Source organism: Muntiacus reevesi, chromosome 1 (assembly GCF_963930625.1).
Source record: "Muntiacus reevesi chromosome 1, mMunRee1.1, whole genome shotgun sequence".
Classification (NCBI taxonomy): Eukaryota; Metazoa; Chordata; class Mammalia; order Artiodactyla; family Cervidae; genus Muntiacus; species Muntiacus reevesi.
In genome coordinates this window covers 181335900-181350435 of record NC_089249.1, presented here as the reverse complement: position 1 = coordinate 181350435, position 14536 = coordinate 181335900, and the positions used below count along the sequence as shown (strand labels likewise).

The following is a 14536-nucleotide window of genomic DNA, read 5'->3' as shown; positions in this document are numbered from 1 at the left end:
ATGAAAGTTTTTTAAATTATGAATTTGTTCATTATCTTGATTATTGTGATGATTTCACAAATAGTTACATATGCTAAGACATATTAAATTGAGCCTTCTATTTGCAGTTTATTGTATGTCAATTATATCTCAATAAACCAGTTTTGTTGGGGTTAAAAAAACATTTAAAAAATCCCTCCTGTACAAATCTCAACACACTGGACATACTGAATAAAAGCTTGTATCAAAATGTAATCTTACTCTGCTTTAGGGAACTCATACTGCAGAAAATACTGTGATTGTAAGGTGGAAAAGCCACCAATCAGAACCCCATTTTCACTGGAACATATAATCCACACAGAGGAGAAATCACTCAAAGTCCATAAATCTGAGAAAGCCTATAAGTATAGCCCAGCTGTTATTCAACAGAGAAGGGAACACACAGGCAGAATGCCTTATAAATTCCACAAATCTTGGAGAAAAAACTTTTTTTCAAGGGTTCAAATTGATTGGATATTGGAGGAGGCAAACTATGCGTGCAAATAACATGGAAAAACCTGCGGGGATCTGTCAACCCCCACTGAACAGCGAAGAAATGATCCAAGGGGAGATCTTATGTACACACCGAATGTGGAAAAGCCTTCTTCCAGGAGTCAGATCTTCGTACACATTAGAGGATTCAGAAAGGAGAGAAGTCTCACAAATGTACTAAATATGTCAATGCCTTTGGCCATAGAGGATGCCCCCACTGCACACAAAACGGTGCATGCCTCTTCTGTGAGTGGTCTGAATGTGAGGAGGCCAGAAGAAGACAGAACTCACTGCACCTCAGAGAGTCCACATCAGAGAGACCAGTCTGAGTGAAATTGGGGGCCGTTAAAGTCTTCAGCAGGAAGCCAGGACGCTAAGTTAGAAACGTCATGTGGCAGGGTGGTGGACGGGTGAACAAATCCTCTAGATGTGGAAAAGCTTTTACTAAGAAATAATTCAAATTCTGAGTCATAGAGTTCAGAGTGGGGAAAATCACAAAAATGTAAAAACTGTGGAAAGGTTTTCAACTAGAAGTCAAGACTCAGTGCATAACAGAGAATTTATACTGAGAGAAAGAGCCAGAAAACAATGAATACAGGAAAACCTTCATTTGGAGACGAGAGCTCATTGTTCTCTAAAAGTTAATATAGGAGAAAAACTGTATTAAAGCACTAATGTGGAAAAGCCATCAGCAAGAAAATACACCTCATTGTACATCAGAAAACCCACACAGGAAAGAGGCTGTATGAAAGAATGAATTTTGGTAAGCACCCAGCAATATATGAAATATCATAATTCACACTGCAGAGAATTCCTAGGAATGCAACAAATGTGGGGAAGGAGAATCTATACACCAAAAATGTTATTCTGAGGAGAAGCCCTTTTAAAGAATGCAGAAACAATCTGGTCCCAAGGTCAAAACAGATTATGCAGAGATTCTGTCTAAGGAAGAGTCTCTACTGGATGAAGTACAGTTGAATCTTCGAAATCAGTTCCAGACATTAGCCACTAGAGAATTCATACTGATAAATAAAAAGAGTCAATTTAACAAATTCAAATTCTACCCCAGGGAAATAAAATTCCATAACTTAAACCAAACCTTTTGTTAAAAATAGATTACTGAAAAATGCATTTGACGTCCAAGCATTTTCCTTCCCATGCTTCATGCATGCCTTTCAAAGGTGATCTCCCAGTAAATATTGAGAGAGAACAGTTTGGATATTCATCCCAAGTTATCCACTTGGAATGAACCTTCACCATGGACACAACTCTGTCTGTAACTGGTCCCAACCTAGAACTTGAGAACAGGCATCAATGGAGGGCAAACGCCACACTGATAGTTTATTCTCACACCACTGCCACCACACGTGCATCTCATTTTCTTAAAGTTCAGGGTTCATTTAAGCGAATACACATGGGGGGGGGGGGAAGCTATTCTCTAAGCATGACATCCCCCAGATCCTAGGAGAAAAGAGGTCAAGGAAAAGACTCGGACACAAATAACCTCACGGGGGCACCCCAGTTCCCTCTGTCCTGTGCAGGCCCATCTTCTCCCACAGGGCTCTCACGCAAGGCTCAATCCCTCTGTACCAGCAAAATATTTACCCAAGCCCAAGCTACACAGTCCAAAATACAGAGCCACAGAGCTCTTGTGGAAACTGCTCCTCTCCGGCTCTAACCCTGTATTTCAATCTGGAGTCTACACGTTCTCCCTAGATTCTGGAGATTGATCAAGGTGGAGGAAATCCACTCATGCTGGGCCAAGCCCAAGGCTTCACCATGATCTCTGACTTCAAACCAGTGAATGTAAGTTTAATCCCTCTCCAGAAGAGGATTCTCTCAGTGCCTGTTCTTGGCGAGAAGGAAGCATGAAGACAAGACCCACAGAAGAACGGGGCTGAAATATGTCATGTGGGTCCAGGCCAGTTCCATCCTGCTAGGCCTGGCCTTAGTGGACTCCCCACCCTGACTGCTCGCTGTAGACCTGGGCTCTTCACAGCTTCCATCATGAAGCAAGGACACAAAAGCCGCAGAGGAGGGGGAGCAAGCGTCCCATTCATCCTCTACTTGCTATTTGGGGCCTCTGTGTCCTCACCCTTGGGGGGGGCTGCCACTGTGGAGGTCGTCTTGAGGCTCCGCTTCCGCTTCTGCACGTTCTGCTCCGGGTGGAACAGGATGACGTAGGTCTTGGGTACATAGAGCATGCCGAGGGACACTGATGCGCTCAGGCTTAAGGACACAGTCAGCGTCGTGGTTTGGATGTAGATCTAAGCCACAGAGGAAAGGACCAGGTGGACTCGGCCCAGTTCTCGCCCACCCTCCACCCACACACAGCCTGGGAGTGAGTCCATTTCAGTCAGCTGAATGGGAATGACCACACGATAAAGCAGAGCGGTGTAAACAAAGGCCCCCATGGCAGGAAGAATGGCTGTGTGGCTCTGGTGTGGGCAGGAAGAAGGGAAAACAGCACATGACTGAGTGGGCAAGTGACCAAGGGAAGCAAGAGGTTTATTCACAGACAGCCACACCTAGGGCAATGGTCCATATGCCCAAAAAGGGTTACAGCATGTTAGCAAATGAATGAACATGTTCTCAAATATACAAATGAATGGATTAACACAACCTGCACAGAGGAACAAGTGGGCAAACAAAGGGATCATGAGGTGAATAAATGAGAGTTCCACTGGGCATATGAATAAATGAATGCATAGTGGTCAAACAAATGAACAAAAGATGGATTGGCAGAGATAAATATATGAAAAGGTAACTTAATAAAAAAAGTTAATTGGTGGGTAGAAGCATGGATGAATAAATGAATGAATGAACAAAGGGAAAGGGAAGGAGAGAACAACCAGAGGGAAACTAGAAAGACAAATGAGTACATGAATGAATCAGCCAACCAAACAATCAATCATTCTTATGGGCCCAGCACTTAGAACAGTTGAGCCCCTCCATGGACAAGCAGGAAACAAATGAGGTTGGGACCTAGATTACCTTTTCAGCTGATTGGGCAGTGCCAAAGAAGATTGGCACAAAAGCCAGCCAGATGATACAGGTGGTGTACATGGTGAAGCCAATGGGCTTGGCCTCATTGAAGGTCTCGGGCACGCCACGGGCCTTGATGGCATACACCGTGCATGTGACCATGAGCAAGAGGCTGTAGCCCAGGCAACCGATGAGGGACAGATCCGACATGTCGCACTTGAGCACGCCTCTGGCCTGTTCTGGGTCCACCGTCCGCTGCTCTTCATAGTCAATCACACTGTGTGGGGGCTGGGCCCCCAGCCAGGCCAACACTCCGACCACCTGCAGGAGGCAGCATGGTTATCAAGGACACACCCAGACTCACCCTCGACTGAGATCTCTGGCAGGGTAGGATCGCTTCGACACTCCTGGCCTGTTGAGTGGAATGCTCGGGCCACCGAGAGGGCAGGGTTGTCCAGGAGGGCGCTGCCTGGGCAAAGGCCAGTGACACAGGCAGGTGGGGAGGAGAAGCTGCAGTGGAAGTCTGTGCTGGGAACACCAGGACTGGATAAGGGGGCCTGAATGTCCTCTTCCTGTATTTCAACCATTATCGGTGCCATCTACTGAGCTACACAAGGTGGCAGAGGATGAGATGGTTAGATAGCATCTCTGACTCAATGGACATGAACTTTCAAGCTCCAGGAGATAGTGGAAGACAGGGAAGCCTGGCGTGCTGCAGTCCCTGGGGTCGCAAAGAGTCAGACACGACTTAGTGACTGAACAACAAAAAACAAGGGAAAGTGACTGCAGGCAGAGGCTCTGGAACTGTGGCCCTAAACATACCTCCTCCATCTACCAAATGGGAACCCTCATAATCTGTTGGAGGATGTGATGCAGCTTAGGGGAGGAGTCAGTGCATGTCCCATTAATTTAGCACAAGGCCCAGCAGAGATGCTCCTCTCCATGGAGGCAGTATCGTGTGTTCTGCAGACATGAAAACGCTAGCTGGATCCAGTCTAACCATATGGGACACCTCATTCCTGAGGACCCCCTTCCTTCTCTAGATCCAAAGAACTGTTGAGCAAGACATCATGAAATCACGTGGGAATGCATAGTGATACTCAAAGCAGAGAGGCACTGGGTGGAGAGTAGTATGAATGTAAGCTTATGCTGGGCGGCCAGGGAGGTCAGGGCCCTAGCAAGGAGGAGATGGAGAATGAATTCCTTCACAGGGAGCGGAGACATGACCTTGAGGCAAGGGAAGCTGGGCAGTAGGAACTAAGACACCTGCAGAAAGGTGGGACCTGGGAAAAGCTGTCCTATATGTTTGTGCAGGCCATTCACTGAATAAGTGTGCTTGGTTTGGGAAGAATGAAGCTGAATCCTAGCCAACACTTCAGTGCAATGCTGTGCATCTGGAGTAGGGCTGTGTGATCCTAGAGGAAAGGAAGTTTTTAAAGGAATTTGTATATCCAGAAGGAGCACCTTTTTGTGATTCTCCTAAAAGCAGAAGCTCCATGAACAAGGGACTAATAAAATAAAGCCCCACCCACTGTCTGGGAAGGAAGCATGGAGGCTCCTCTTATAACTCCTGTAAATGGGGGAGGAAGTTGCCCATGAGAAATGAAGACTCAAGGTCTATGATACATGGGCAGAGCAACCAAAATGCACCTCACTGAGTTTGCAGCCTAAGTAACTGACAGAAGAATTGGCATCCAGTACACATAACGAACTCCTATAAAATAACAGGAAGTGAGCAAAGCTCAGGAGCAGGTGCAGACACATCACAGAAGACGAAGTTACAAAGGCCAGCTGCACTAGAAAGGAGAGACAAATTAAAACACTGAGACATCCATCCACTTCCATTGTATTGCTAAGTAACCTTGTGAAGGGGAAGGTGTGCACCTCTGAAAAGATTTGGGATTTCCAGAAAGGGAGGTATAAAGCAGGGAGTCCATAGGTAAGCCGGAGGAGAGCACTGAATGTAGTCTAAGCACCTCTATCCTGGGGTGAGGGGTGCCACGGGAGTTTCAGGCAGGAGGCAGTGAGGTGCCTTCCGAGGATGGGCGGGGCACTGAGATGCTGGCCCTGACGAAGGACACTCAAACCCATCTATATGCTGGAACAGGGCAGCACCTTCCAGCTGTGGACAGTTGCATGGACTGAGGCCCATGGGTGGGAAAGATGCAGAGCTAGGTAGGAAGAAGAGCTCTGCTGGAGTGGAGAAAGACCTGTGTCCAAATGACTTGAGCCCCCACTTGGCCCTGAGAATTGGGCTGGCTCTGCAATGTCACACACACATCTGTCTCCTAGTACCCTTTACATAACATGGGAGCCATTTCCAACGTTCTATTACCATCTCAGAGGAAACCCAGAAGGAATTCTGCTTTTGCTGTACATATAGCATGAAATGCTGGCTATTTATGGAACTGGATGCTTCATTCCACAGTAATATCATCAGACCCTATGCCTCTCATCTAGTTTACCCAGTGACTGACTGGGCAGCAGAAACTCCCCTTATGGAAATAGATTCTCTGCTTGGGGGAAATTCATCAGGTATCTCTTTGCCCTGGGAGCGAAACTGTGGAACAACATGTTCAGTTTATGAAAATTATTTCACTGTTTTACAGAAAAATCACTGGACGCTTGCACTCCCCACCTTGCTGATTCATTTTCCTCCAAGGATGAAGCAGGAGGAAACAATTGCTGCTAAGTGAGTTCTACTTACAAAAACAGTAGCACCCTAGCACCTGGGACTTTTTTTTAAAAACATAGAGACCAAAATAGAAGAGTGACTCTGATCTTTAAAGTAGAGGTCAGTGCCTGTACCCTCAGCCCCAATCCCATCTGCCAGCCCGTCAGCTTGGAGCCTGCGGACTCACCTGCACAGAAGTGAGGCTGAAGGTGATGACGAGCTGCGAAGTGGGGCTGATGAAGGGCGGAGGCGTGACCGAGCGCTTCCCTTGCTCAAAGATGCGGTAGATGCGGTTGGTCTTGGTGAGCAGGGCCGAGTAGCTGAGGGAGGTGCCGAGGCCGAGGAAGAGTCTGCGGGTGGCGCAGACCGCCGCTCCGGGCTCAGCCACCATGAGGAAGGTGATGGCATAGATGAGGAAGATGCCGGTAAGGAGGACATAGCTGAGCTCACGGCCAGAGGCGCGGACGATGGGGGTGTTGTTGTGCCGCACGAAGGTGGCCACCACCGTGGTGGTGGCCATGATGCCCAGCATGGCCAAGAGGAGGGGCGGGGCCGCCCAGGGCGAGGACCAGGAGAGGCGGACCACCGGTGTGGGGCGGCAGCCCGTGTGGTTGCGCGTGGGCCTCATGTGCCCTGGGCAGGCCTCGCAAGTGAACTCGTCCACCTGGAAGCGGTACCCGTCGCAGGCCTCGCAGTGCCAACAGCAGGGGACGCCCTTCACCATCTTTTTCCGCTCCCCCGGCCCACAGGGGAGGCTGCAAAGAGACTCGGGCACCTCTCGGGCGTCTCCTGACCACTGCAGGGCTTCCACCTGGGACAGGACACCGCGGCCTGTGACTCCGCCTCCAGGAAGGTGGGCCCGCCTCCCTGCGCCCAGAGCTCAACCTGTGCCACTTACATCCAGCCTGAGGGTCTCCGCCCACTGGCCCACCGCCTGGTAGCTGCCACTGCCTGCACTGCCATTGGTCGCCTGGTACTGGAAGATGTCATATCGCCCAGGTGCGTCCCCATTCTCATTGAACATCACAGGGGTTCCTGCGCTGCCTGAAAGGAGAGCCTGTCATCCTCGCTGGTTCTCTAGCCCATCGAAGGCCAGGACAAAGGAGGAGCTTAGCCAGCAGGTGAAAAGGTGGTCAGTATCATCTATCATCAGGGAAACTGCAATCAAATCCCCAGTGAGATTCCTCCTCACACCCATTTAGGATGGCCACTGTCGAAACAATAGAAAGTAAGTGTTGGAAAGTGTGGAGACACTGAAACTCTATACTCTACTGATGGGAATGTAAAATGATACACTCACTATGGAAAACAGTATGGTGGTTCCTCAAGAAATTAAATGGAATTACCACATGACCCCACAATTCCAATTCTAGGTATATACCCAAGAAAACTGAAAGCAGGGACTTGAAGAGATGTTTATACACTTCTTTGTTCACAGTAGCAAAAACATGGAAGAGATGCAAGTGTCCATTGACAGATGAATGGATAAGCAAATTGTGGTCTATACATACAATGGAATATTATTCAGCCTTAAGAAGGAAGGAAATTCTGACATATTCTACAACATGGGTGAATCTTAAGAACATTATGGTAAGTGAAATAAGCCAGTCACTAAAGGACAAACACTGTGTGATTCCACTCATCTGAGTGATCAAATTTGGACCACTTAGAGTGATCAAATTAATATTGACAAAAGGTAGAATGGTAGTTGCCAGGGGCTGGGGGAGAGGGAAATGAGGCGTTCATGTTTAATGGGTGCAGAGTTTCAGTTTTGCACAATGAAGAGTTCTAGAGACGGATTGCACAAGTGACACCATTAAGCTGTACATTTAAAAATGGTTAAGACAATAAATCTTACTCTATGTGTCCATGTATACTAAGTCGCTTCAGTCATGTCTGACTCTTTGTGACCCTATATGCTGTAGCCCACCAGGCTCCTCTGTCCATGGGATTTCCCAGGCAAGAACACCAGAGTGGGTTGCCATGCCCTCCTCCAGGGGATCTTCCTGACCCAGGGATCCAACCCACATCTCTCTCCTCTCCTGCATTGGTAGGCAGGTTCTTTACCACTAGTGTCACCTGGGAAGCCAACTCTTTGTGTATATTACTACAATTAAAAAGAAATAAGAAAGCTTAGGTATCTAGGTAGGAGGAAGAGTTCAGACTTAGAAAGGTACTGATTTGAACAATAAGCCTTATTCCTTTTGGAAGCTTGTTTGGAACCTTGCAGAGCTAATCTGGAGTGATATTATGTCATGCTCTTTTATTTTATTTGTTTATTTATTTAGCCTCACAGCATGTGGGATCTTAGTTCCCCAACCAGGGGTCAAATCCATGGCCCCTGCAGTGAAAGCGCAGAGTCTTAACCACTGGACTACCAGGGAAGTCTTAAATCATGCTCTTTAACAGGGAGCTTAGCAGAGAGAAGATGCTCAACACTTGGTGGAAGAACAGTTTTTAATTTTCTAAAGGATAGTAATTGAACACGATGTGAAGCTTTCCCCACAAACCATAAGCACAGCTGAGTCTATCTGGGCCTTCTCAAAAACCCTTATTCTGAGCCCTGACCATGTATCAGGCCCTCCACTGGTATCAGGGGGACACGGATCCATACTTTGTGCTCAGGCGGCACAGGGCCTGATTGGGGAGGCATTTGGAAGCCTGAGACATGGAGTGGGACGCCTGTCCACAGCGTGGGCAGTGCCCTGAGAGACCAGATGATTCCAAACTCTCTGCAGTGGGGCGAAGAGCTGTGTGTGACCCTCTGAGAGGTCCAGGCAAAAAGGGTCACAAACAAGTTCTTCAGAACCTGGAATTTGCAGCCTGGGGCAGGGGGTGCCGAAGCCTGGGGAACAAGGAGTGTCAAAAACTGGTCCCCAGAACTTGGCTCAAGCCTCCAGCTCTCAGGCCCAGGTGCTCCCGCTGTCCCCTTCTGCTCTCCCATTCTTTCCATCCTGGGGATGTCCCAGGTCCTGAGAACTCCAACCCAGCAGGCTTCCCCTCACTCACACAGGGGCTCTGGCTCCCACTCACCATTGAAGCGCACGGCTCGAATATACTGCAGCAGTGTCCGGCCATCAGTGGGCTCCATTGCCGGGCACAGGCCTGTGTGCCCGGGGCAGAGAGCCTGGTGCATGCTGTGGAGGGCGTGGGCAATGGCGTACACAGCATCAATCACAAACTGCACCTTCCCTTCCTGCTCGTAGGCGGAGTCCCGGCCGATGCGTTCCTCACCTGTCCTAGGGATGCCCAGAGGAAGTGTGCCTGGCCCCCAGGTGCCCAACCTGGCTTCCCACCTCTCCCTCTCCACCCTCAACACCCACCCTGGGCAGCTCTCACCTGTGCATTTGCGGGTGGAATCGTCAGACTGGGTACCTGAGCTAGTCAGTTTGCAGTTAAAATTCTCTTCCCAGAACTCAGCAAACCAGATGTTTCGGCGGTTGTTCTCCAGGGATCGAGTCATGAAGTACTGGTCAAATCCTGAGAGAGAGCGAAGGAGGAAGGAGGGGAGGCACCCAAATGAGCCAGCCACAGCTCACCACTTGTGTCCGTTCACCACTTGCTGAGTTTACAGATGGGGATGCCCATGTGATCAATTTCTGGCCTGGCTAATGAGTTCAAAGTCATCTAGAGACTCTGCAGTAAATTTGCAAACTCAGAGCCTCACCACATAAAAGAATTTTTTGCTGCCTTGTCTTTCCTGGTTAGGATGCCTCTGTGAAGATGGGTGGAGCTTCAGCAGCCACTTTGTGAATAAGACATCACAATCAAGAAGACATATAGCAACTACAGAGGCTGGTGGAACAGAAGGGAGGACAGAGCTCAAGATTCCGAGAACATCGTTGACTCATTGCCCTAAACATGAAGTTTCCCCTACTTTGAGACCTCTTGTCTTGTGATGGAATACATTTATTGCTAAAACTACTCTCAGTCTAGTTCGTTGCCTACAACTGAATGCATTCTAAGAGAAAGGAAAAGTGTAAGGGTGTGTGCACCTCCAAGAGGCTGGGAGCCCCTGGAAGTCAGGGCTCAGTATTGACAAGAGTCTGTACTTCATAAAATAGCCCCGAAGTACCTCATCAAGGTGTCTTTAGTTCAGCCTTTGGGGAAATGAGCAATCCTAGTGTAAAGTGACCACCTTTTTTGCATTCTTCCAGATATTCACAGGTGGGATGGTGGAGGAGGGGTGGAGAGGCAGGCCTCATTAATTGATCAGTAGGACAGTAAGTCCCACATCCTTGTTTTCTCTCCCTCTCACACTCATCTTCAAATTAGAGTGCCTTTGGCAGAACCCAAATGCAGGCACTGATCAAAACAAAACAAAACTAACAAACAAAACTTAACAATTCTTCAGCCTGTACAGTGGTGTGTGCATTTCCTCATTTGCCAATTCATTTCAAACACTGGAGGGATGTGTTCATAGAATCTCAGGATTCTAGAATTCCCAGAAGGGACCCTGGGTCATGGTGCAATTTTATAGAAGGGGAAAATGAGCACCCCAAGAGGGTGGGGAAGGGTAGATATGGGTGGGAGATGCAGGGGAGGGCATCCCCCACTCACCATCAATGGAGGCCCTTTTGGGCAGGATGGTGATAGCCCCCACGGCCACATCCTCCAGGTTCAGGACGGGTGAGATCTTGGCTCCCCAGCTGTCTGAGCCAACCCACAGGAAGTGGCCAGTCAGGTTGGCCTGGCGTGCAGCCTCCAGAACCCTCCTGGTAAGAACAGGGAAGGGTGAGGATGCCCTGAAGTCCTCCTCCTGCTTAACCCTGGTCACTTGCCAATCTTCGCTCGCCATCTATCCCATTCGGCACCGCTCAGCAGACCCTTGTTTATCAGGAAAAGTAGCATGTAGGCAGTTTAGGACTCCGGGTTTCTCAGGTAGTAAAAGGTCCAGCCAGGCTCTGACTCCAGGCCTGCCCTCACGTTCTGTGCACCGCTTCATGCTGTCTTTAAGCAGGGCCTGCCTTCTCCTGCTGGGGTTCAGGCTGGGGGCCGTGCCTTCTGCTGATAACCTGTTGCCCCGGGAGTTGTTCCCTGACAACTGTTACATGTGCCCACCAGTCTCTCCCCCACTGTTAATGATAGAAGTAGATATGTGTTCTTATGTTTCTATGGCTAGGCTTGGAGCATTTCTGGGACCAGGTTCATTTCTGGGGCCACCAGACACAGAGAGAACAGTAGAAAAGGTATGTGGTGGCAGGAAGGCAAGAGGGGAAGAAAGAGGGGAAGGGAGGATGTGCATGGCTGGGATACGTGAGATGAGGCAGCAGGGTCTTCAAGAAAAGCTACAGAACACGGTGCCTGAACACGCCCTCTGTCCCACCTGATGTCATCCTCGTTGGCGAAGATGATGATGCCCCGGGCATTCGGTGTCTCCATGAGCCTCTTGATCACTTTATTGAATTCTCCTGGTTTTGGTTCCCTGGGAATCTTGATGGACTGGGCAATACAGACCCCCCCTGGGTGTCGGAGATGCCAAAGTCAGTCCTTCACCCACCAAGGCCACCGCCACACGTGACTGTGGCAGGAACTGAGTCTTCCAAAGGAAACAGTGCCTGCCCACAGGGAGTACCATCCAGGCTCCCCACTATAAACCCAGAGCCCCACCTCACAGCTTGCACCCTGTCTGACGGCCGCTCCATAGGCTCCTTCAGGCCTCAGACCACCCCCCTCTGCCCTGGGCCCAAGCTCACCAGCCTCTCGAGAGATCTGCACAAAAGCCTCAACCCCACTCTCGCCATAGTTGCCCTCAGAGGCCAGTGTGGACACGTAGTTCCATCCCAGTGCCCGCACTATGTCCACCATGGCCTGGGCCTGGTAGGAGTCAGGCGGCACCACGCGGGAGAAGAAGTCATAGCGTGTGGAGTCGCTGAGCTCCGGGGCCGTGGACGCGTAGCTGATCTGGGGGATCTAGAGTGAGGAAAGACACCGGGCTGTGGATGGAGGGTCGGTCACACTAGGTAGGGAATGCAGTGAGGACCCAGGACCCAGGGACAGGGTGCTCGGGGCAAGTGGGAGCAGCCTCTCCACATGGAGAGGCTGGAACATGCGGACAAAGACCTGCATTTTGTGAATGGGGCTAATGGAACATGGGATGCATGAGGGTCTAGGGGAGAGGGCATATAATTGCATGGGGTGTGGCACCGGCAAAAGGGAACTAGGGGTTCACGTCCAGTCTGCAGCTGCCAGGCACTGGCTGCAGCATTCACCTGGGTAAGGGGACATCTGTCAGCCCCAGAGGGAGACATGTTTCCCCAGTTCACACAAAGGGGTGGTCTGCACAGGCGGGCATCAGCCCCAGGAGGGGTTGAGCAGGCAGGAGAGCAGGAGAGGGGCTGTTTGACTGAAGGTTGTGTCTGGTCTGATGGAGGGGCCTGTTTGGAACTGGGTTTATCCGAGTGCATTAGAGTGATTAATCATGGGGATGATGGCTGAGCTGATTCAGGAGGAAGGATGGGGGCAGGAAGTGTGAAAGGAGACTGCAGAATGATAATGGGAGAGGCTGTCAGAGCAGAGGGGCGAATCCCTCATGTTAAAGGAAGACACAAGCAAACGACAACAAAACCAACACACACGCGAAAGGCAGCAAGTGGGAGCTGGTGTGAAGGTCCGAGATGCGGAGGTTCTAGAAGCAGCAGGTTGGAACTGGTCCAGGGGAGACAGAGATGTCTGAAGCCGAAACAGAGAAAGGGTGGAGTGTGGAGAGTTATGGAAAGGGGAGGGGAAGAGCGAGAAGGAAAAGAGGAAAGGGAGAAGAGAAAGAACGAGGGAAAATGAGAGAAAAGGAGGCAGAGGAAGGCCCATGGGCTACAGGGCAATTAATGGACGCCGTAGTTATCCCGGCACTCTAGACACTTTCATCCTCAGAACAACTTTCCCAGACAGACTTGCGTCTGGCCCAGGGAGCAGGGCTTCTTGACTGACTAGAGTGATTCTCGAAAGGAGACTAGCCCTCAGGCACCCCCAAGGCAAAGACAAGGGAGAGACGCTGCACCCCGGGCGCGCCCCGGGCTCTCACCGCGAACAGGCGCAGCACGTTGGCGACCATGATGGAGACAGAGCTGGCCGAGGCGCCCACGACAGCCACCACGCGCTCCGGGGGCGCGGTGCGCAGCGGGGGGACCCCGCCGGGGCAGCGCACGGCAGCCTCTTCGCCGTCGCGGCCGCGGATCAGCGCCTGCACGAAGCTCAGCGCCTGCTCTAGCGCGTACGTGTCCCGCGAGCAGGTGTCGAGCAGCCGGGCGCCCAGGCGCACCCCGGGCAGCAGCTCGGGGTCGGCGTTCACGCGGTCCAGGGCGTACAGCATGGCCTCGAGCCGGTGCACGCCCTGTTCCTTCTTCAACTGCCCGCACGCCCTGCCCGCCGCGCCGCGAGCGTGCACCGGGAACAGTCCGCCCAGCGTGAGGCCGCCCGCCAGGCGCACCGAGCCCGCGGCGCCCACCACTCCCGCCTGCGCCAGTGCCAGCAGCAGCGGCAGCAGCGCTGGGACACCGGCCATCGGCTCCGCGGCTGCAGGAGGAGGACGGGGCGGGGACGGGAACAGACGGGAGCACACTCTGATCGTCGGGCAGAGGAAGGACCCGGGTGGGGGGAAAGAAGAGGGAGCCCCACAATCCTTGGGGAGAGGGGAGGTGCGCAATATATAAATGTTGGCCGAGCCAGCTGGAAGAGAGGTGAGGCATCAATTCAGCCAGCTTGCCCGGGACACCTGGCTCTCACACCCTCTGAACCTCATCCCCCGACCACTGTCTCCAGCGCTCCAGTCCTGCCGATCCCCAGCGCACACCCAGGCCCCCTCTGAAGCCACACTCACCTCCGCCAGCCGCTGTCGGTCCAGTGACAGACGCAGAGGGCCCTGAGAGAGAGAGGATTTAAGGATTCTAGGGAAGGGATGAAAGGCCGCCCCGAGGGCGGAGACCCATCCTGAGCAAGGCCGGTGCGCAGGACTGGCCCTCTCAACACCTGCTTTCCCTCCCTCTGCTACTCCTTGGGTCTGTTTCTTTCCCATCTTTGGATGTGTGGCTGACACACACGTTTCTCTGGCTGCTGGCCTCTATTTCTGGCTTTCTCTACCGGTCCCTCTCCCTCCTCTCTTCTATCTCTCCTCCTGTCTCTGTCGATGTCTCTTTCTCTCATTGTTTCTCTCTGTCTCTTACTCTTTTTCCATTACTCTTCCTCTCTTTCCTGGCCACCAGTGTCTTGGCTCAGGCTGCCTCAGGTACTCCCCAACTTTCTCCTTGCAAAACCCTGTAGTAATGGGTTAAAACGATGACTGGAGTGAGAAGGGGACACAGGTTGAGCGAAGGGGAGTGCATCTGAACAGGAAGACGGTAATGAGGGCTGAGCCAGGAGGAAGAGAGAACA

The 14536-nt window shown here is 51.2% G+C and overlaps 1 protein-coding gene across 1 annotated transcript; it reads right to left on the bottom strand.

Annotated features, from left to right (window-relative positions):
• Positions 1–2573: 2573 nt before the first annotated feature.
• Positions 2574–13670, bottom strand: GRM6 (glutamate metabotropic receptor 6). Its single transcript, XM_065915213.1, has 10 exons — positions 13191–13670; positions 11866–12082; positions 11496–11631; positions 10730–10884; positions 9509–9649; positions 9203–9403; positions 7068–7213; positions 6357–6980; positions 3505–3816; positions 2574–2777 (listed from the first exon to the last, which is right to left on the bottom strand). The coding sequence occupies exons 1-10, from the start codon at positions 13668–13670 to the stop codon at positions 2574–2576; spliced, it is 2616 nt and encodes an 871-aa protein (XP_065771285.1).
• Positions 13671–14536: the final 866 nt, after the last annotated feature.

What these genes read in the sequence shown, in the direction of transcription:
- GRM6 (XM_065915213.1), bottom strand. Translation starts at nt 13,670, where the DNA reads ATGGCCGGTGTCCCAGCGCTGCTGCCGCTGCTGCTGGCACTGGCGCAG. An exon ending in GCCAACGAGGATGACATCAG is followed by an intron (nt 10,885 to 11,495) that starts GTGGGACAGAGG and finishes TGTTCTTACCAG; the next exon opens with GAGGGTTCTGGAGGCTGCAC. An exon ending in TTCCACCCGCAAATGCACAG is followed by an intron (nt 9,404 to 9,508) that starts GTGAGAGCTGCC and finishes TCCCTAGGACAG; the next exon opens with GTGAGGAACGCATCGGCCGG.